Source organism: Cupressus sempervirens, chromosome 1 (genome assembly GCF_028749045.1).
Source record: "Cupressus sempervirens isolate cs-2001-9-10 chromosome 1, ASM2874904v1, whole genome shotgun sequence".
Lineage (NCBI taxonomy): Eukaryota > Viridiplantae > Streptophyta > Pinopsida > Cupressales > Cupressaceae > Cupressus > Cupressus sempervirens.
In genome coordinates, this window is record NC_143118.1 from 59,502,939 (window position 1) to 59,524,779 (window position 21,841).

Here is a 21,841-nt window from a genome sequence, read left to right on the forward strand (position 1 = left end):
TGCGAATTTGGTGGAATATTTTACTTATTTCATAGGTATTACATTTTATATCTGTGGACTATATAACTATCAAATTGGGTTATATAATATATAACCACCGGCTACCAAATCACAGTTAGCAAATCCACCTGGGATTCGGCCACAACCTTTCCCGTGGCATATCCACCGAAAACCCAACCGGCAAATGCAAAACCTAGCTTCGGTGGGAGATTCTGCCAACCGGCGACTAGATTCCACACCATTTTCAGCAGGTCTACTTCATTGCTATTTGTTATTTGGGGGCTGTTGTTTTTAAAAGGTGCAGACCGCGCGCGACCCACGAATGTGGGATAAATCTCATACATCCCGGCAACGGTGTCAAAACCTCTAACAATAGCAAAGTACATTTCTCGACATCGAAATTTGTAAATTTGACATCCAATCTGCGCCCAAACACATGGACAACAGTATGCCACGCAACGTGCACTGATACACCTACTCGAACAGTCATCTTCCACCTGTCCCAGTTAGCGTACGACAAAGTCTAGTCACTTTGCCACATAGACAGCCATGATAGTAGTCTAGTTGGTGACCCATCAGAGAAACACGTCTAAATTTTTCATACTATTCCGTATAGATCTGTACAGTACAAAATCCACATTGACTGCCATGTCAGCTAGTGGGCCAATTTTTCGCTAACATCATCACTTTGATATGCCTAATTTTGACAACTGTTTGGACATCATCACAGGCCAAATTTGAACTATTATGACGGTGGTATGACCGTCCAATTTAACCTCGTCATTTGTTGATGCAACCCCTCTCCAAATCAATTTTGGTTTTTGCAGTCCGACTTTTAGAGGCCATAACTCGTACATTCGGACCCCAAAACAGGTGATATTGTTTTTGAAATTGGGTAAAATTTTCCAAATTTTTTAGTGGTGCAACTAGTTTCTGGTTTTGGTGCATGGATTGTTCAGAAATTGCATTTTTTGGCGACTATACTTGGATAATCCTGCATTTTGCAACTTCAAATGCTCCGTACGGGCTCATCTGGAGTCGAAAACAGGTTCCATTTTTTTTGAAAGTGCATTTTTTTTATCTACTTTTTAGATCTAGCATCAGATTATAGTGTTGTGTGGACAAAAGTGTCACTTTCAACAATAGGACCTTTCTTTGCTTTGTAATGCTTCAGAATTGTAGCACATTGTAAAGTTTTAGATTTGCACTCCATTAAGAGGTTGTAACAAGAGAAATTAGAAGTCCACAAAGGCCAAAATTGGCAAGTGGCCCATTGTAATCACACTACTAATAAAGTGCCCAAAGCATCTATTTTGGGGGGGTTTCTTGATTTAGTGAAAGGGGGGGTGTTCTTGGTGTTGTGTTTTCTCTTTTCTACAATTTTCTTTCATTTTTTGCATTATGGGCAACTTTAAGTTTCCTAAATTAACTCCTCATAACTATGCTTCATGGTCAATCAAAATGTGGTATCACTTAATGCATAATGGAGTTTCACAATATGTAGATGGTACTCTTCCTAAACTAGCAGGTGATAATGTTTTTGCAAGTGATATTTCAAATTGGGTAGCCATGGATAGGAAAGCCCTAGGTGATATATGTTTGGGGGTAGATGATAAAATCATGTATCAAATTAAGAAATGTACTACATCCAAGGAAGCTTGGGATACCCTCGAAAGCCTTTATGGTAAAGTTTCTGAAGAGGATGTGTTCAAAATAGAAGATGAGCGTGTTTCCTTAGATCCTAAGTCATATGACTCAATATAGGACTTCATCATTAAGGTGAATGAATTAAGGATGAAGCTTACTGATTGTGGGAGTTCTATCAAAGATGACAAATTGATCTATCTCATCCATAACAAGATGCCATCTGAATATTCCACATTTTTATCTTCTTTTAACACCTCAAAGACTACCTTAGGGTCTACCTATAAGAAAGTCACTTTTGATGAATATGCTAAACTGTTGGATGATGATGAAAAGAAGTTGAAATCAATGGAGATTCTCAAATCACCTCAGTCCAAAGCATTGGTGGCCAATGAGGGTTCTCAAAATTCAGCTGGATAGTCTTCAAACAAAGGAAAGGGTAAGAAGAAATGGAAGAGCAAATCTGAGGATGCAGAAAAGACAACACCACAATCCAATCAACAAGGCATGTCCTCAAATTCCAACAAGAAAGGGGACAACAATAAGGAGAAGAAGAAGTGTGCTTATTGCAAGAAATCAGGTCATGAAGAGCATGAGTGTTATCTCAAAAAGATTGATGAGTTGACTCACATCATGAAGAAAAATAATGTTTCGTTGCCTAATGCTTGCAAGGAGAAAGGGTCTTCTTCAGATTCAAAGGGAAAATGGCAAGCACTCATGGCTAATTCCAACTCTTCAAATGAATGGATATTTGACTTAGGTGCCTCATATCACATGGGTTCTTCAAAGGAGGATTTTTCTTCAATGAAGTAGTCCAAGGTATCGCACATCTTCATGGGGAATGACAGTAAAATGGAAGTTGAAGGGAAAGGAAACGTGGAAATGGAAAATAGAGAGTTTCAAGAGGTTCTCTATGTTCCAAACCTAAGTTCAAATCTCCTTTCAATCTACCAAATCACTCATCTCAAAGATGGACATAGAGTTGAGTTCCTTCCTGACTCAGTTCAAGTGCACAGTCTTAAAGATAATTCCTTGGTTGCAGTGGGGAAAGTGAATGATCACAAGAGGTTGTACTCTTTCTCTCATTTTGTACCCAAGTCTCTTTCAAAAGCCTTGTTAACTCAATCCAATTCCAACATGCAATTATGGCATGAGTGGTATGGTCATCTCGACTATCGCTATCTTCAACAACTTTGCATATACCAAATGGTGAAAGGTCTACCTCAAATCAACTTTTCCAAAGGTGAATGTTCAACAAATTTAGTGGATATGCATCCAGAGGGGAAGTTACAAAGAGGGTAGTCTTCTAGAGCAATAGGTGTTCTACAAATGGTTCACATGGTATTAGCAGGTCCTTTTACATTTAGCCAGGGTCGCTACATACTTACCTTAGTTGATGACTTTTCAAGGTTCACTTGGGTCTACTTTCTTCATAACAAGAATAAAGTGTTGGACACATTTCTAGCCTTCAAGTCTCATGTAGAACGGAAATCTAGAAAGGCCATCAAAGTACTCCGCATGGACAATGGTAGCATGGATGTGAACAGAAGACTTAAGGACTTTTGCAAACATGAGGGAATTGGTCTTCAAACTCCACTAGCATTCAGTCCACATAAGACAGATGTTGCAGCTTTGAGGATCCGAACTCTTAAGTCTATGGCAAGTTGCATGATTCATGCCAAGTCTCTTGATCCATCATTAGAAGTCGAAGCAATCTCAAGTGCCACTCACATTCTTAATCATTCTCCTCATCCAACCGTAGATGGAAAAACTCCTTTTGAGGCATGGTGTGACAGAAAACCTATTGTGACACACTTCAGAGTCTTTGATTGTCCTGCATGGGCAAAGAGATCTTCCAGGGGATGCAAGGCACAGTCATCTCAGCCTTGTACTTTCATTGGTTATGAAGAAAATGTGAAGGCATATAGACTTCTAGATCCTGAGACAAATTAGATATTTGTGGAGAAGAATGTATATTTTGAGGAAAGTTCTCCCAGCTTGTCCTCTACTCCTCTTCGCACATCATACAGTGTGGATACTGATAGTGATTCCAGCGATAGTGCTTCAATAGCTTCAGACACATGGAGCTCTGTTGATAGATACAATGAGAGGTCACTTCATCAGTTCAATCCACATGCGTACATCACCACAGTGATAGGTCTAGAACAATAGGGTACTTCTAGTCTTCCAGATACAGGTTCAGTGACAGATTTGGGGGACAGTATTCATGATCTGCCTCTTCTTCTTGATGCAAAATTACCTTCTTCATTTGTCACGAGGGTTCCATCAGACTCTCTTGTTCATTCTCTACATGATCAATCGTCACAGGTTGAAGTGCTTATGGATACTTATGATCAGTAGTTGCAGCAGGGTTCTTCATCAGTTGTAGGGACAAACAGTTCTTTGGGATAGGTTCTTCAGCCAATTGAGCAGATTTTAGAGACATCACTTATTCATGGGATTCTTTCCACACACAACAGAAGCATCTTATTTGTACCCTTGGCATTGTTTCTTCCTAAGGGGAGGAACACCATTCTGCAGTCCTTGATCAGCTTCTTCATCGGAGCGGTCACTGTTTGAAATTCTTCTTTGTGGGGGGAGCCTATCTTGTCTCTCTTCCTCTTCTCATCATTCTCTTATGTATATATTGGATGTATGTCATAATGGGGGGGTCTTGATTACTCCATCCATCCATGCATCCTTCTTTATCTCTCTTTTTGGGGAAGGGTTTTTCCCATGAGGTTTTCCCTCTTTCCCCGCTTTATGGGAGATTGTACTTCATTATGTACATGGGTACCTAATATGGCCTAGTAGTCGGGACCCATCTTGCATTTCATCTTAGATTTTGTAAGCTTAAGGACATTTCCCTAAGTTTCACTTAAGGGGGGGTGTTGGTGTAAATAAGTATTTACTTATTACACTTACTTAAGTTTTACTTAGGTTAATGCATTATTTAATTATTTTGCATTACTTTATTATTATTTTAGGTGAGGCACTTAGGATTTTTTGAACTCTCATTGAGTTACGCAACTCTAATTATGCACATGGTGTCTACAACATAGGAGTATGCATCATTCACTGAGTTTTCATATTGACAACACAGTTATCCACACTCCTCATTTAGTACATGGTGTCTACACCACTGATTTGTGTGCTACACCATTGTAGGCTTATTCTCACATCATTGCACTTAATCCCGTGCTCAATGGAGGATAATCCATATCTGGTGGACATGTGCCTGGTTGTATGACATATCATGATGCTAACTTCTATGCATTCTAGAAGCTCTCCTGAGGCCTTTATATTCAGGCACTCTTAGTGTACTCTTGAATGAGTTATTGAATGAATATCGTTATTTTGATCATACTCTATCTATTTTTGTCTACTGTGTGCTTGTGTTGAGTTCTTTAGTTCTTGGGTGAATTCTGACCTAAGCCAAATTCTTACAGTATGTAATTGTTATTTCTATCTATGGTTAAATCCTAACAAAAACTACCTAGGACTAGTCACTCAAAATAATTTCACTCTTCTCAAGTGAGCTCAGTTAAGAGTCAACCCTATTAAAGGTTACAAATGCACTTGTTAGGTGTGACCTTGTTACGAGATTTTCACCAAAGAACATCTAGACATTATCACCCTTCTATGAGTGGTGTGTAAAGGACTTACAAACATTCAACGAAATGTCACGTTACAATATGGATTTACAAATAATAAGATAGCTAAGTCCACTTGGTTAAGATATTTTCTAGTACAATAGTTAGAGAGTAACAGTCAAATGATCTGATAAAAATGCAACTCACTTTGCTTATTCAAATCTCCATTCTACTCAATATCTTTACTCACTAATTGGCCATCACATCAACACTTCACTTCAATTCAACTTCGTACTCTAATCTTCTTGGTAGGATCTCCTTCAGAAACTTTGCATCCACTTTATAATCAACTAGACCAGCACCATTTACCTTCTTGTCTCTTCCTTAAATAAACATATTTTTGCCACTCCACCTCACAAATTAGGGTTTCCATGAAATCCTCTCATCCACACAATCTCAAATTCATTGAATCTGGTGATAGGTAAACTGATTTTTGGATCTTTCCAATTGTAACTCTACCTCGGAACTTGTACCTTTTCTTGGATCTAAAAATACATCTCAAATCTTCACCATCAAATCTTGTCTTAATTATTGTTGTTATTGATCTTGCTAATAAAATTTATCCTTATCTTTGAATCTTCTAGAATAGTCTCGATCTTCACTTTATGTTTTTCCTTATTGAATCTTTTCACAAACTATTGTTCATTTACCAGATGGTGTTCTTCCTTCGCTAACCTTTTCCATACTCAATTAACACTAGAATTTCTTGGTTAAAATTGGGCTTGCTCAATTAATACTAGCTTTCTTGGTTAACATTGTTCTTGTAATACCCCAAAATTGGCTCATTTCCATTATACCAATTCTAGTCTATTCTGATCAATCCTAAGACCTATTCTAATAGGCAATTCTTATTCTGCTACTCGCTACTTTACTTAATTGTCAAATGCAAAAAACCCTAATCTGCGTTCATCATACTTATTATTTAATTTCTAAGTATTGACTCAAATTAGCTACATTAAACCTATTGATTAAATTTAATTTAATTATAAGTGTTTATACTTTAATTAAATTAAATTACTTCTTTAGCTAGTGTACAAAGGAATTAAATATATTTGATTTAATTAAATATTCTCATTCTAATTGTTGAATTTAATTATTCAATTTAGAATACTCAATTATGAGGTCATATTTAGTTTTCTTAAATCAAATATCTTCTCCAATATTCTCTCTTCAGTTCAAAAATGAAAACTCTCAATTGACTAAAATCATAAAAGGAATTAAATTAGTTAACTCCTTATTCCACTCAAAAGAAATCAGTTAACTTCCTTTTCATAAGGAAACTTTCCATTCTAATTGAATCTCATTTCTAATCTCGACCGTCCATCCAAATTGATCTTGACCATTGATCAATTCTTAAATTCTATTTAAGAAGCTCTCAATTCCTCATTTCAAAAAAGAAGAGGGGTTGAATCAAGTTGATATCGAAATGTTGTTAAAATTCATACTCACCTTGCTCATGTATTTCATGCATCCACATTCTTAGATTAACTTCATTTAGTTCTTAAAATGCATACATCTAGTATAGTTTCTTTTATATGCTCTTAGACTAAATGCATATTTCATTCTAGATTACTTTGCATCCTCATATAGCTTAATTGCATTCTCAAATCCTTCATTATTAGAGGGTTTGGTTGCCTGCACCTTAATTCTGAGGATATTAACAGGAAAAATCCCTTTAGATAGAAGGCAACAAGTCGGCTTGCAGGGCAAATCTTGGGTGAACAATCCCATGTTCATTCCAGGATGAATCCGCAAATAAAGACCATGTTGAAGTGTGTGTGAAGCATAAGGCCACATTCCGCATATACAGTTCTAACTTACTTCACTTTTCATCCTCTTTAAGTATTGACCACTATCTCTAGCTTAGTGTAACTTCTCTTTTCACTTGCCAACATCATTCCTTCTCTTACCAACCAAACTAACTTGCTTGTACATCATCTTAACACTTTATGAAATCATGTAAAATAATCAAACCAACATTATACTTGCATAAACTGATTCATCAGTCGTCCAATTAGGTTCACATACTTAGTATCACTTCTTTAATTCCTCTTCATACATTATCTTCAACTTCTTTATCCAACATCACATCCTTTAGATGATTGCAGCTTAGTAAAATTGTATAGTCAAATAGCTTGACATCAATGACAATATAACAACTGGTCTAACTCTTCTACATACACTTTGCAACTCAATTATGACCTTGTTCTTCATCATCTTTACTTCTATTCGTTAACATTAGTTTTTTCTAACAATCAATTGCCCCTATTTTCACGCATTGATCATGTGAGAAAAAATTAGAAATGACAAATCACCTACTTCTAAATTGTTCATTTGCAAGTTATTGTTGGTCATGGCATCAAGAAAAAAATGTATTGGTATACACCTCTCATTGTTAACATTCTAGTAGTATTTGATTTTAGGCATCTTTTTCATCATAACTCTTTTTTTGTAGTAATCTAGAAGGTAACACCAACCAACCTAATCTAGAATGAAACATATACATATTTAAAAATTGAAAGAACAACCTCTAGGATGTTGTTCACAAAATTGAGGTGCAATCTCAAAATTAGTTAATGCACATTGTATCAAGCACAAAAAAATTGATTAATTCTTTAAATATGAAGATGCAAGTGCTCTATCAAAAGGGAAGCTCATCTCCCTCCCATTCAAATGCAACCTAATAAACAACAAGTCAAAGAAAAATAATATGAAAGAAATTAAGTGGAGATAACCTTCTATAAGTTTATTAAACTGAATTTTGATGGGGCATCAAAAGGAAACCAAGGTATCTATAGAGTGGAGTGTGTTCTTAGGGATTCCATGGGAGAAGTTGTAGCCACACCATTGCTAGAGTTTCAAATGACACAAACAAAGTAAAAGAGGAAAGGACTTTAGTTATTAGCCTTAAGCTAGATATAAAAATAAAAGTGAACAAAATATTATTTAAAGGAGCCTCACATAATATCATTTTACCCCTCAAGAAATTTGAAATCCTAAATTAGAGAATCAACTACATCCTCCAAGAAGTCTGGGAATGTTTTTCACCCTTTCCTTGCTATCAAATACTTAATTTCTTTATAGAAGAGTACATGATTGTGGATGGTCTTCCCAATAAGGGTTTTTTAAAAACAATATTCCACCAATATAACTAAGAGTGGGGGTGGGGTGCGGGAGGGTGAATTAGTTATATGAAAATTTAAAACATTTATCCTCTTAAACAATCTTAACCATTTAACCAAAGTAAACAACAACCATAAAGAGATGCACATAAACAATTACACCAGATATGTTGACTAGGGAAACCCTTGATCAGAGGTAAAACCCTAGTGGGAATGATGCAAGATGATGTACTAAAATAAATATTCCTTGTTAGAGGATGGACCCTATTAGGAGTCTATTACAACATTTAGTACAAAGAGTCCATGTTAGGAGATTTTGAATCGGACTCCTCTATCTAGTATATCAGACTCCTTCACCTTTACATCATGCAATCAGATCTGAAACTCTATACTCAGTAACAATAACCATTAAGGTCACTTACATGCATAGGTAGGTTACTCTACTTTTATATCACTTTTCTACTCAGTAATTTGCAAGTCTTCTCTACTCACTTTATGTGTAAAACATGGAAAAATCTTTCCTTTATACCATGCTCAATAATAAATCCTTGAGTTGGCTTTCCATAAGTTAATTAAATGAAATACACATTTAATTAATGTTGTCAACTCACTGTTATACACAAACTTTCACACGTGTGACTTTCTTACATGCACACTCTCTAATGTCATCAATGGTCAGTATACAATCTCCAATTAACTATGCAACCCTTCACTACAATTGCAATGAACTGTAGCAATCATACAATAGGAATTGCTTTCCTAATACACAGTTTCCATATGGTTCTTTGTGAATCAATCATATCTTTCATACACTGTCGATTCAGGATTTGCGCACTTACCCTTGTAACAAAGACATACTATAGTATGCACTGGATACTGCACATAAGTAGATAAGTGATATATTGTCCTTAATACAAAAATCACAATATGTTGCTTTGTCAATCTTTACAAACTTATTACTATGTTTTCATTAATGACAAACACAATTATAAATACATCATATCAATGTTCTGCAATGCTCCCCCATAGCATCAGCATTCATGCTGACAGGGTTGTCTTCTTGAAATGTCTGGGGAATCTATTTTTAATAAGGAAAATATGGGATACCCTCTTCTATCTTAATTTATTCTAAATGATTCCATACTTTACTAAACCTATATGTGGTTTTTGATTGGTCTTACCTGTTATCTTTTAATTGATATTATTTTGTGGTAATCTTATGTGTGGAATCTACTTGGCCTTGATGTCCTTTTTATCATCCTTCTATCTTTTTTATTATATTTTTGCTCCTTTTTGGCCTTGTTTAGTCATCTTATATCTTAAGAAGCTCCTGGGGCCCTTTTCATCTTCATTGTCTTTTTCATTTTTTTGGTCCTTTGTTGCTTCCCTTAGGATTTCTTTGCTAGTGTCAGTTTTTTTCCTAATGTTTGGTCCTTTGGTTTTTTAAGTACCCATGCTAGTAGAATGCTAGATTGTTCATTGATTAGCTTTTTCTTGCATACTTTGTTTTAGGCTTAGATTTTGTTAGCCATTTTAGCACCCCCCCTTTTATTCCCTTGTCGCCATTATTGAAATACAATTAGAGATATATATTCATGTTGTCAAGTTTTCACAGTGTGCCAAGCATGTGGCTAAACCTAACTAAAACCCTGGTTATCTCCTTCATTGATATAACTTTGTATTACCTTTTTGAAGGATCAAATTACCCATGTGTCACTTAGGTTGGTCCCCTTGTTAGGTTCATTCACTCTAAGTGTTGACCCCATGCCCTATTCAATTAATCACACGTCTACCTTTCTATTTTCCCTAAGTCCTTTTTCAATGGGACCTAGTGGTGGTGATGTAGTAGGGTGGATAGGTGTCAACATTCTGAAAGGTCTTGAGGGATTGAAAGAAGAAAAGCTTCAAAGGCCCACAATCAGTCATGACCATCAAATCAAAAGAAGATCAACTTCTGTCGCTTTCCCTCTTTTCAAAGATGCATGCAGAATAGCTAAAGTGAAAAAGTGACGAGATGACACATGTCATAAAAGCCATATAGTCAAGTTTTGCACCATAACATGATCACAAGCGGTTAGGTAAACTCCATTTTCTAAGTTACAAAGGTGTGAAAGACAACGGCAGTTAGGTCAAAGGGTTATCAAAACATCAAGGATGAAAAGGCATTGAATATTTTCAAGGTTGCAAGGCTACAATAAATGAGAGAACAATTAAACAAAATGGTCATTGCACCATCACAAGTGTTTGAGCTACAATGAAATCTTAAGTTGCAAAGGTGTGAATGGTGAGCATGGCAATTAAGGTTTACATAGTCGTAACATTGCATAGGGCTAATCACATCTTCATAGGGTTTTTGCTATAGTTAAGTTCTTGTATTGTGAAGCTGTGAAATGATGATTGTAGTCAGAAGGACAGTGTTTGCAATGTCGCATGGTTAGTGAACTGAAGAAATAGACAGCTACGAAGCAGAGATACAGCTTAAAATAAAGAGGTCATGATTTTACAAGGCCATACAATTAATGAAGGAAAAAAGTTGTGAAGCATCGAACAAGAGAAAGTGTAGGCTTGACATGGAAGTTAGTAAAGAAAGATGATCTAGTGGAATGCTTCAAGGATATAAGGCCACATGGCAAGGTTGATGGTTGAATCCAATTGACTTGATGACACAGCTGACCTAGCTAGCATTGTTGTAAACACTATCAAGTGGCTCTTTGATGGTGAACAAATCCTTTGATCGTCTGCAACCACCTTTTGGTGTTCTTGATGCCTGATAAATGCAAAAGACTTTCCTCTACCACCATGGTAATCCACCTACTAGTCAGAGCAGTTATGGTCATCATTTATGTCTCTTAAGGGTCCTAGTTTCATACAAAGATCAGATTTTCTACATATGGACACACATCTAATCAAATCTTCCTTGAATCTACAGTTATTGTTCCCTACAACTTGAAGATAGTAGTTGAGTAAGGTTTCAGTGGAAGTCTTCTCAGTTATGCCTAACTATACAAGCAAATTTTGTAATTTTTTCGACAGTCAGTCAGTTGTTCTCTGATTCTATAGTAGTTGTATTGCATACTCTTCTACTATAAATTCCCTTGTCTCTAAGTGAACATATTTCTCTATTGTACCTCTTTCTACCATTAGTACATGTACAAAACCTTCTTGCCTTCTGTTAATGTATTGCTTTCATTCTTCAAATTGTATGTTGTATCTATTTTGCCTTTGAATGATATATAGTAAAGTTCCTTATAAAATTATATTGATTTTTGATCTGTATGTGATTGTTGAGTTAAAGAAAATATCGAATTTGTGTAATTTGGGATTATATTGATGAACTGTGTAGTTCTAGGCAGAGATAAGCTTGAACATACTATTTGGTGTATCACCTCTCTACATTAGATTAAGTAGTTTGATTTTCATGCATTTCCTTCTCCCTTTTCCTCTCAAGAAGTAATTAGGTGCACCCTGATAGTGAGGAAGCCGACCTTCTCTAGAGACTCAATCTCAATTTTCAAGTCCCACAACTTGGAGATTGTTTCCATGTTTCACAAAATTTCCTTTAGGTCAAGCTTCAGGAAAGGGTGCAAACTTTTGTGACAATAGTTTTTGGCATGCCTGGTGGGACCACATTCAAGATTACCAAGAAGTCTACTAGTTTGTTGGTGTCAAGAAATGACTTCAACTTCTATGCTGAGAAGATAGTGTTGCTCTTAGCATTTCAAGCCTTCAAGAGGCTCTCATTCAGGCACTTGTTGGCCCCATCTCTACATCTTGTTTTCCAAGCTAGAATTGTTGTAATTCATGCCCAAGGTTCAAAAAAGGACATCTTCTATAGGTAACTTTCAATATATTGAACTTTCATTTTCAAATCCTAGAATAAAAAGAAGTAGACTCTCTCTATAACTAGTTAGGAGTTCAAAAGTAGCACATACACCCACTAGATCTCTCTCTACTCCTCCAATTGATAGATCACAACCTAGGATACCATCCTTTCATCTAAATAGATCATTAATCCACATGGCCCTCACTAGGAATTGGGTGTTTGCTACCTTCAATGGAGGGAGTCCTCTCATCTTGTCCGAAAGACATGATGTCCCAATATCTACTATTAAAAGTCTACCAGATTTTACCAGTGAAACTTCTATTTCCCCAATTGAACATATTCAAGAAGTTTCAAATGTCTGCAATATACATGGTATTATTGAGGATGATTTTTCTGTTAGACTTTTAGCCTCATAATTAAAGGGAAAAGCTTTACAATGGTATAGGGGATTACCAGATAATTTTATCAATAATTGGGATGAGTTAGGAGAAATATTATGCAAACATTTTGAAGATAAAAGTGATCACTTATCACTTTTAGAGCAGCTAACTACCATTAAGTGAGTACCCCATGAATATATGATAGATTTTAATTATAGATTCCAAAAGACGTGGGATAGAATTCATGTTTCTCTAAAACCTTCCCCTAGTAATGTTTTCTTGCATTATCTAAGAGCTTTCAAGAGTGAGATTTCTACTACTTTACAAGCCATGAGAGGGGATACCTTACTAGCTACATATGAAATTGTCATAAGAGAAAAGAATATTTTAATTCAAGGAGGGAAGTTAGCTCCAAGGCCTCCAATGCCTTTCTTTCTTGGCATGCTACTCATCAACCTAAAATAGCCCCTATTCCCACCACATCCACAAGCCAACCTTTTGTTGCTACTCCTTCAACTTCTACATCTTAGAGTGGAATAGATAAAATTAAGGCCTTGATGCAAAATATGGACAAGAAATTATGAGATTAGGAAAAGAGGTTGGAAGACAACTTCTTAGTGGTGCAAATGATGAGCAACAAGGTGGTGACTTTAGAAAGGAAACAAGCTCAAAACAATAGGCCTCTCCAAACTCGTCAGCAATACCCCACCTATAATAGACCACTAGATCAAGGTCAAGCCCCATGGATGTGAAATAGACCTATAGGTAATGCCTTGGTTGCAAATGCAAGTACAAATTCAATAAGGACATTAGCTCCTCAAAACAACCTTGCTCAAGAGCAAGATTTTTTGTCCTTCTTGCAATTATTCATTTGAGTATTGTATATGCTATAGTGTAGAACCATCCCAAGCACTAAGTACGCAATATCAAGTAGCAAGACAATAGTATAGTGCCAGTCAACCTATTGATGGTCCTCACCTATAATAGCAAGGAGATTTTTCTTTTATGAACCATCAGCTAGAGGAACATTGTCATGCCAACCATGATAGCTATGATGATATAGCTCATAATACCAGAAGCAAAAGAAGAGCCATTGAGAATGCTACACCTCCTCCATCGAACCAAGCTTCAACTTCAGGTGTTGCCCCTCATACTCCAATCTTAAATGCACAATCAAATGTTACTCCCCAATAGAAGTAAAACACAAGCAACAAGAAGTCTATTGAACCTCCAGTTGCTCAGATTTAGTCATTAGTTCACATAGCCTCCAAGGCTCTAGTCAAAGTAGTTGGCACTCCTCTCAACATAGTAGATCAAATGAAGAGGACTAGTGTTAATATTCCTCTTTGGGATGTTATCAATATACCATCACAGTTTGAGCTACTACAACAAGAGTTAGAGTATAAAGGTGTCAAATCAGTCATCCACCTTAAATGATACAACAAGTCTGGTGTAGCCAATGAAAGAAGGAGACACAAGTAAGAAAAATAGGTCTCCTCCTTTTTATGTCTCTTTGATTATAGGGGATAAAATAGTTCATAATTACATGATAGATTCTAGAGCTAGTAGTTCTATGATGCCTAAATGTGTAGTTGAACTCCTTGGTATTAAATATGAACCAATGGTCAGAGATGTGCTTTAGTTAGATGGTAGCTTTGTCAAAATAGTAGGAATCCTTAAAAATATGTAAGCCCTAGTTGTACTGTCACTCAAGACATATCAACAGTTGAGCTCCCTCCATATTTTGTCCTCCATATTTTGTCATATGTCTTTCCAGAGACTTCACTGCACATATAGGTGGTTATATTTCATCAGATTAGTCCCATATGTTCTTTAGAACAAGATATGGGACAAAAGCTTCCATAAGGGAAGAAACTCTAGCCCTTAATCACATAGAGACCTACACAACTAGCCTTATAAACATGAATTGTTCAATCCACGAGATAGATGATGTGGGTATGACACATGAACTTGACACTTCCCTAACAGAGGTTCTTGATTATCTTTTAGATGAATGTGCCACTTCTTTTAAATTTGATCCAGTACAAGAAGCTGAAGAGACAGGCCTTGGTACATATTGCATATTGGAGAAAGGTTCTCCTATTTCTAATCTCATAAAAATAAAATAGGACATTGGTGGATTATGGAGCATATTCTTCGATGGCTCAAGAAACAAGAATGGTTCAGAAGCTGTTGTGATGCTTGTCTCCCCTAGTTTGGAGAATTTTGACTTCTCTTATAGGCTCCAATTTAGTTGCACTAAAAACATAGCAGAATATGAAGTATTGATTCAAGGCCTCCAACTTTCACAAAATAGAGGAATCAAAACTTTAAAGGTCTTTGGAGATAGTGAGCTAGTTGTTAACCAAGTAAGGAGCTAGAACATCACAAAGAATAATATACTCAAATCATACAAGCATAAAGTTTGGGATCTACTTGAGGACTTCCAAGCATTCAATATCCAAAGTGTCCCTAGAAGAGATAACAAACATGTTCATAGACTTGCAGCAACAGGTACTCATTATGATGTACTAGAGCATGTTGAGGACAAAAGAGAGAAACACATCAAACTGGTTGTAAGACATGTAGTTCCAGATAACCATGCCAATTGGTAGGTGTTTGACTCTGATGTGTAAATTGTCAACTTTCTGCAAAGTGAGGTAGAATTCTCTAATAGGAATCAATCCAAGCTACAAAGCCAATATGGTGATCAGATCATGAATCTCAACTCCAACAAGTTGCATAAGGTTCTAATCACTTTAGAAGTTGTTTTCAATCCTGATGATCAAGCAAAGAGTAGGGGTTTGAACCTAGCTACAAATAAAGATGATCACATACCAGTTGCCATTGTTGATGGAAAGGTTCTCAATTTGGGAAAGGTATGTTCTAAAGCTGAACAAGAAAATTTTGTTCATTTATTCAAGAATTCAATGATGTATTTGCATGGACATATGATGATTTAAAGGGATTTGACCCAAGTTTTTTTCAACATACTATAGATTTAAATAGTGATGCAAAGTGTGTTAGGAAAAAGCATAGACTAGTTAATCCTAAGATTGAACCTATGATGAGAAAGGAGATATCCAAGCTAATAGAGGCTAATATTATTTTTCCTATTAAGCATTCCTCTTGGTAGCCAACCTGGCTCCTGTTAGAAAGAAGAGTGGAGAAATCATATTATCTATAGATTTTAGAGACCTAATTAGGGCCTCCCTCAAAGATCAACATCCTTTCCCTTCCATGGAACAAATATTATCCAAGGTCAATGGCTCTAAAAGGTTTTCCTTCCTAGATGGGTTTTCGGGTTATAGCTAAGTGTTAGTCCATGAGTCCATGGGTTAGTCCATGGGTTGTCCTTCCTACATGGGTTTTACGTGGAAACCCAATTTGGGAAAAACCACCAATAACATGCTACTTGATTCTCACTCTTTTGAAGTGATGCCCTGTTAAAGGCTTACAAAACACTGTTAAATGTGACCTTGTTAGAGGATTTCACCAAACTATTAGGAATGGGCCTGATTAAGGTCTTTAGAACATTCACTTGGAATGTCACCCTGTTAAAGGATTTATCTAATGGCTATTAAACCAACCTAAGTCCATAGGATTTAAACTTACTGTTACAATTGCTAGAAAGTAACGATAATGCTCTTTTGATCTGATATAACTTACAACATACTTTGCAGATTTTAGATCACACTTTCAGTTCAATCCTTATGCTTGGCTTCAATCACTTCAGCTCTGATTGCTTGTCTTCCTCTCAAGCTTTGTCTCCTTGAGTCTTCTTACTCATTCTGCCAATGCAATCATCCTTGTGGTTGTCTATCCAAACAGAGTTCTTGTGCTTTCTTCTCCTTAGCACCTTCTTCAGTACTTCATGCTTTTATGCTTGACCACCTCTCTCTCTCCTCTTTTTTTCATTAACTTATGTCTTCTTAAATAGAAATCTGATTTGCCTTTGCCGCTCAATTCTCCCTCTTCAATTTTAGGGTTTCAAAATGGATTAGGTAGGATACAATGTATCTACCCTATATCTTGTTCTCTTCTAGAAACTTCGCCAGTTGTATCCTTAAAAAAAAATGTTCTACATGGTGTTCTGTGCCACCAGCTCATCAATCTTATCTTCCTTTTAATTCACAAATTTCTAGATAACAACCTTGTGGGCTTAGATCTGGAGAATCTTCGATTTCCAAAATAATGCAGCAACTCGGCATTATTGAGTTACTGGTGCTCGGCACCTCTGTGTTACTTGGCACCTATACCTGCTTGGCACTTGGTTCTGCTCGGCACTTGATAAACTCTATGTCACTCGGCATCTGAACTTGCTCGGCATCTGAAGTTTACTCGGCATTAACTAGGAATTTGCTCGGCTCTTACTAGCTTGCTCGGCTCCTCCTCTCTAATGAACTTAGTTGAGCTTTACAAAAGACTTAGCTAAAACCTTAAATCTTTGATATGTTTCAGTGTGCCCATTCTTTGTATCTTATAGTATGTCATCAAATACACTTTTTCATCAATGGCTTAGCTGATCCTTGTACTTCATTACAACATCATAACTTCAACCTTTCTCTAGGTGTTCTAGTTACATCTTATTGATTGCCTCCTCCTTGACAATCAACTAATTGATAGTATTTGGATCACTAAAGCAATTGTCATTCCTGCAAGTAGCAAGTTTGACATCAATGACAAAACAATGATTGAGGACATTCTTTACCAGTTCCATATATTATGCTAACAACTTTTCTTATGATCATTTCAATCATTTCCAACAGGCATATAGGTTTTTCTAAAATTGTAGGGTTCTCTCATTATTACCATCTTTTCTTTTTAATTATTAAATCTCATGGGAATAGTGGTTCATTGTTCCTTTGTTCACATTGGTGGTATTAAAGCCATCAAATTTCCACAATCCATTTGAATGTTCATGATAGTTTTTGGATTTTATTGTGTAAATTTTTCACCATCAAGTTTTTGGATCACACAACATGATCCATCATTAAGATGCAAGAGAACACAAGGAGAAGAAAAAATAGGACTTTGTATCATACACTCAACTATTGGTCAAAAAGAGGGTCCTTCTTATTGTAGATTATGATATTTTTGATGGGGTTAAGTTGTATAAGCATCTTCATCAATAGAAATTGAGATAGTTTTAGGTTTGCATCAACATGTTTATTTCAATGATATTCATTTGGTGCATCGTCTATATAAATATAGCTAACACATTTGGTTTAACTTATGACTGTTTAGAGTTGTACATGGATGAGTAGTGCCATAGGCTTTTTAATTCAAAATATGAAGTGTATCAGGCCATCTTCAACATCTTCAAGCATAGTGTTGGAGAATATCACATGCATGATGGGGTAATATTCAAGTTGTCTTCACCCCTTGCTTCAAAGCATCAACTTTCTTAATTGGATGAATATAGTGGGATCCAAACTTATGTCACCACAATATTGGCAACATGTATCACAGGTTTTGAGAACCATAGACATAGAATCAGTCTTTGGCTCTTTGGGAGTTGTATTTCACTTAAGTTGAGAAGCGAGTAAAGAGAAAATATTACAAGTATGGATCATCTTTAATTCATATGTTATGCATGAGAATTATCCAATTTTCTTTTTCCAACAACAAGGATCTGTTCTTAGTAGCAAATAGGAGAAAGTTACTAGATTTCTTCATTGGCTTGGCATTAATTGTAGTGAAATTCAAAGAGTTTAAATAGCCTGCACTTGTAGTAGTATCTCTCCCTTCGATATTGTATATCTATTGTATTGGGTATTCTCTTTGGGCAACTTGTGTCTTTGGGTTGATTGTTTGGCTTTAGTCACCTCCTAGTGGGTATTAGGATAGTTGCATCTTCTTTGAAGCTTCATCTGATATATTTGCATAATATGCTTGATTTATTTTGAGGTTAAGATTGAATGTAACTTTTGAATTGTGATTTTGACATCTAGTTTGATATTGCACTATGTGTCCAATATTAGTAGTTTGGGTTGAGCATTGCTCCCCTATTCTCTCTAGTTTACTTCTATATGTATTCTCCTACTATAATAATATAATATAGACTCTATAAGTTTTATTTTTAAAAATGTCATTCTTATAGACTATTGATCATAACTTAAATACCAATTTCTTATAAATTATAAGAAAAAAAAGAAGTTAATGCAAACCTACAAAATAAATCACTTAAGATGTTAAATAAGTAAATAGATGATATTTAAAGAGGAGTGAGCAAAAAAAAAGGTCAATTTTACAACATGAGTGGTTAGAGACAAAAGGATAATTTGTCATAAAATGTTGCGTGTGAACAAAATTAGTGTCAACTATAAGAATTAGCTTGGAAATTTATAATTTAAATATATTATGAGAAAAAGTAAAGTTAAGAAAAGTGAACAAAATTTATTGTTCAAAAATAGATTTAAACAAGTGCAATAAAATGGCTTAGTATTGCCTCTTAGTTTTGATTTTATATGTAAATTTAATTATAATTAATCAGTATATATTATAAGTTTTAAAAATATCAGTTTTAATTTGTTATAATTTTTGAAATTATAATATAATAATATTTTTATAATTAAAAATTTAAAATATAAACTTATTTTGATAAGTTAATTCTAATGATAACTAATATATTATTTCTTCAATAATATTATATAATATACAATTAAATTTTTATGTTTATTTTTTTGAGAGTCCCCAGCGGTGGGGTGACCTCTCTATATGAAGTCTTAAGTTCCACTCTCACTTATATGTGTCAGGCCTATGCACTATGTATACATGTTGACTGAAAAATTTGGAAACATAGTACTTTCAGAAAATATTTGTATAATATTAATTAAAGTTAATAAATTTTAATTAATAGCACAAACTGAGCTTATTAATGAAAAAATATATCTGTTCTTAGATGGCATAAACTGCTTTGCTTAAAACCTCATCTTCATTCATTCTTTGTGGGAATGGTCATACATCCTCTAATTAAAAACTCGAGTCTAATGTTTCCCCTCTCAACGTTTGGGGTATTCTCTCTAGTCAGTCAGCTGCACAATCGACATTGAAAACTTCCTCGTGCTTGAAAATTGACAAATGGAGTTAAATGGAATCTTGTGTTGAATGGATTAGGAAACCGTGCTTTGTTTTTTAATCTGCAATAATACAGAGTATTATAATAGCTAGTGACGTGTTTTGGATTATTCGTATGCTCTTCCCATGAAGCAAACCAGGCGGTGAAATAGATGAAGCGGAACATTTAGTCCGGCAGAGCCAAAACTCATGTACTGTTCTGAAACAGACATTTCATTTAGTGGATTCTCGACGACCATCGAAGTCATGGAAATTTCAAATGTAATGAGGGATTTGGTAGCGGGGAGTAATTGTGAAGAAGACGAGTACCACTGCAGTCAACAATCTTCACAGCCCACGTTAAATTTTGCGAATTACAGCGATACATCGGTGTTGCAGCAGGGAAGCAGTCCAGCGGAGACAAATCTGTTTGCCCTGACATCTAAGCTTTCTTGCCTAGGTCAGAAAGCCCAGCAGCTGGAGCAATTTTTTCGAAGTCAATCGTCGCCCTCATTAGGGCAAGATGAGCAGCAGCAACAAGCGAAATCGGCCCTAAATTCGATCCTGGGCGAGGTCATTCTCACATCTGCTTCGATTCTGTCGCAGTGTAAAAGCTTAAGTAATCCACCGAATGCACCGAAGAAAGAGGGAAAACGGGGAGTAGAAATTCTAGAGATTAATGAAGATGATATTCTGGCAGAGCATACCCATTTCTGCAAGATCTGTGGGAAAGGCTTCAGGCGAGATGGGAATGTGCGAATTCATATGCGATCCCATGGGAACCAATATAAAACCCAGGAAGCCCTCATGTCCAACAAGCCCAAGGCAAGCAATTTGTATTATTCGTGCCCCTTTGAGGACTGCAGGCGGAATAAGCGTCATCCCAATTTCAAGCCCTTGAAATCCATGGCCTGCCTGAGGAACCATTATAGAAGAAGCCATTGTGCTAAGATGTATACCTGCAACAAATGCGGTAAGGAATTTTCTTTTGTGGGCGATCTCAAAACCCATGGGAACAAGTGTGGACACACTACTTGGCGCTGTTCTTGCAACACCACGTTTTCTACCAAGGATAAGCTGTTTCGCCATGTCACGTTATTTCAGGAAGGTCACAAGCCCGTGCTTCCCTCACATGCCTCTTCTGTTGCTGCTCCTCTTTATGGAGGAAAACCCTCAATCAATGAGAAGAAGCCTGATCAACGTGCCCAAGATGCTAGTGACTTAATATCAGAAGGTCCATCATCTTTAGCAGAAGGCCTGCCTCCTTATGGCAGTCATGAAGATTTATTGATGTTGAACACGGGATCAGTTGGGATGCAACAGAGTGAGTACATGGCCCAGGAGAATGAGTTTGCCTTCTTCAACGAGGATAGAGAGGAGACTGAACTGTATGAATCTCTCTTTTGGTCCCATGAAGATCTGCATTGGCCCTAAATGATCGTAGGTGGAATTTTTTTTTCATTTTTTTCCCAATAATGTAGGCCGATCAATTTGTTTTTGTACATGTAATATACAGGTTACAATTCTATCGCTATTGAGCTCTCTATGCATGGTTTTTGTCTATTGAAAGTTTCTGTCTCAGCTATTGCCAGTAAAAGCTTTTAAGAGTCTAACAAAATGGAAGTTTTGCCAATTTTTTTAAGTTGCTATATATTGTTTGACAATGTCAGAACATATTATATCTGTTTAAGGGCTTTGGGAGAGTAGTTCTAACAACTCGTGTGAGGCCTTTCTAAAATCTGATCAAAATACAATAGACATCTTAAAAAATAAGAATGTTTGGACATGCAAAACTGATGCGGGCGTCGAAGGTTTTGCATTATGAGTTGTCTTGAATATATATATTGTAGTGCAACCAAATAGCAATCTTTTGTATGCATATTTTAGGACTGTTCAATTTATTTATTTTTAGCTATTAATGATGTTATTGTTGCTTCTATTAGGCAAGTTGTTTCATATTTGGAAAGCTAGATTTCCTGTTGTTTTCGAACAATTATTTTTGAAAAAGGGATATCTTAACGTTGTTTTTTCAGGCTTTTTTGATGTCTTAGATTTTGGATTTATCGAAGAGGAATCTTTCAGCTATGACACAATTTGAACAATTTAGAGACCAAATAAATCAGCTTCAAAGTAATTACCATATAGATTGTATTAGACTAT

General features: G+C 35.9%; 1 protein-coding gene across 1 annotated transcript; it reads left to right on the top strand.

Moving 5' to 3' along the window:
• The first annotated feature begins 19,594 nt into the window (after window positions 1-19,594).
• On the top strand, window positions 19,595-21,215 carry LOC149576149 (protein indeterminate-domain 13-like). Its single transcript, XM_089816476.1, has one exon. The coding sequence runs from the start codon at window positions 19,892-19,894 to the stop codon at window positions 21,113-21,115; it is 1,224 nt and encodes a 407-aa protein (XP_089672602.1). The 5' UTR covers window positions 19,595-19,891; the 3' UTR covers window positions 21,116-21,215.
• The last annotated feature ends 626 nt before the right edge of the window (window positions 21,216-21,841 follow it).

Excerpts from the sequence above, each read along its gene's own strand:
- LOC149576149 (XM_089816476.1), top strand. The coding sequence starts at position 19,892 with ATGTACTGTTCTGAAACAGACATTTCATTTAGTGGATTCTCGACGACC.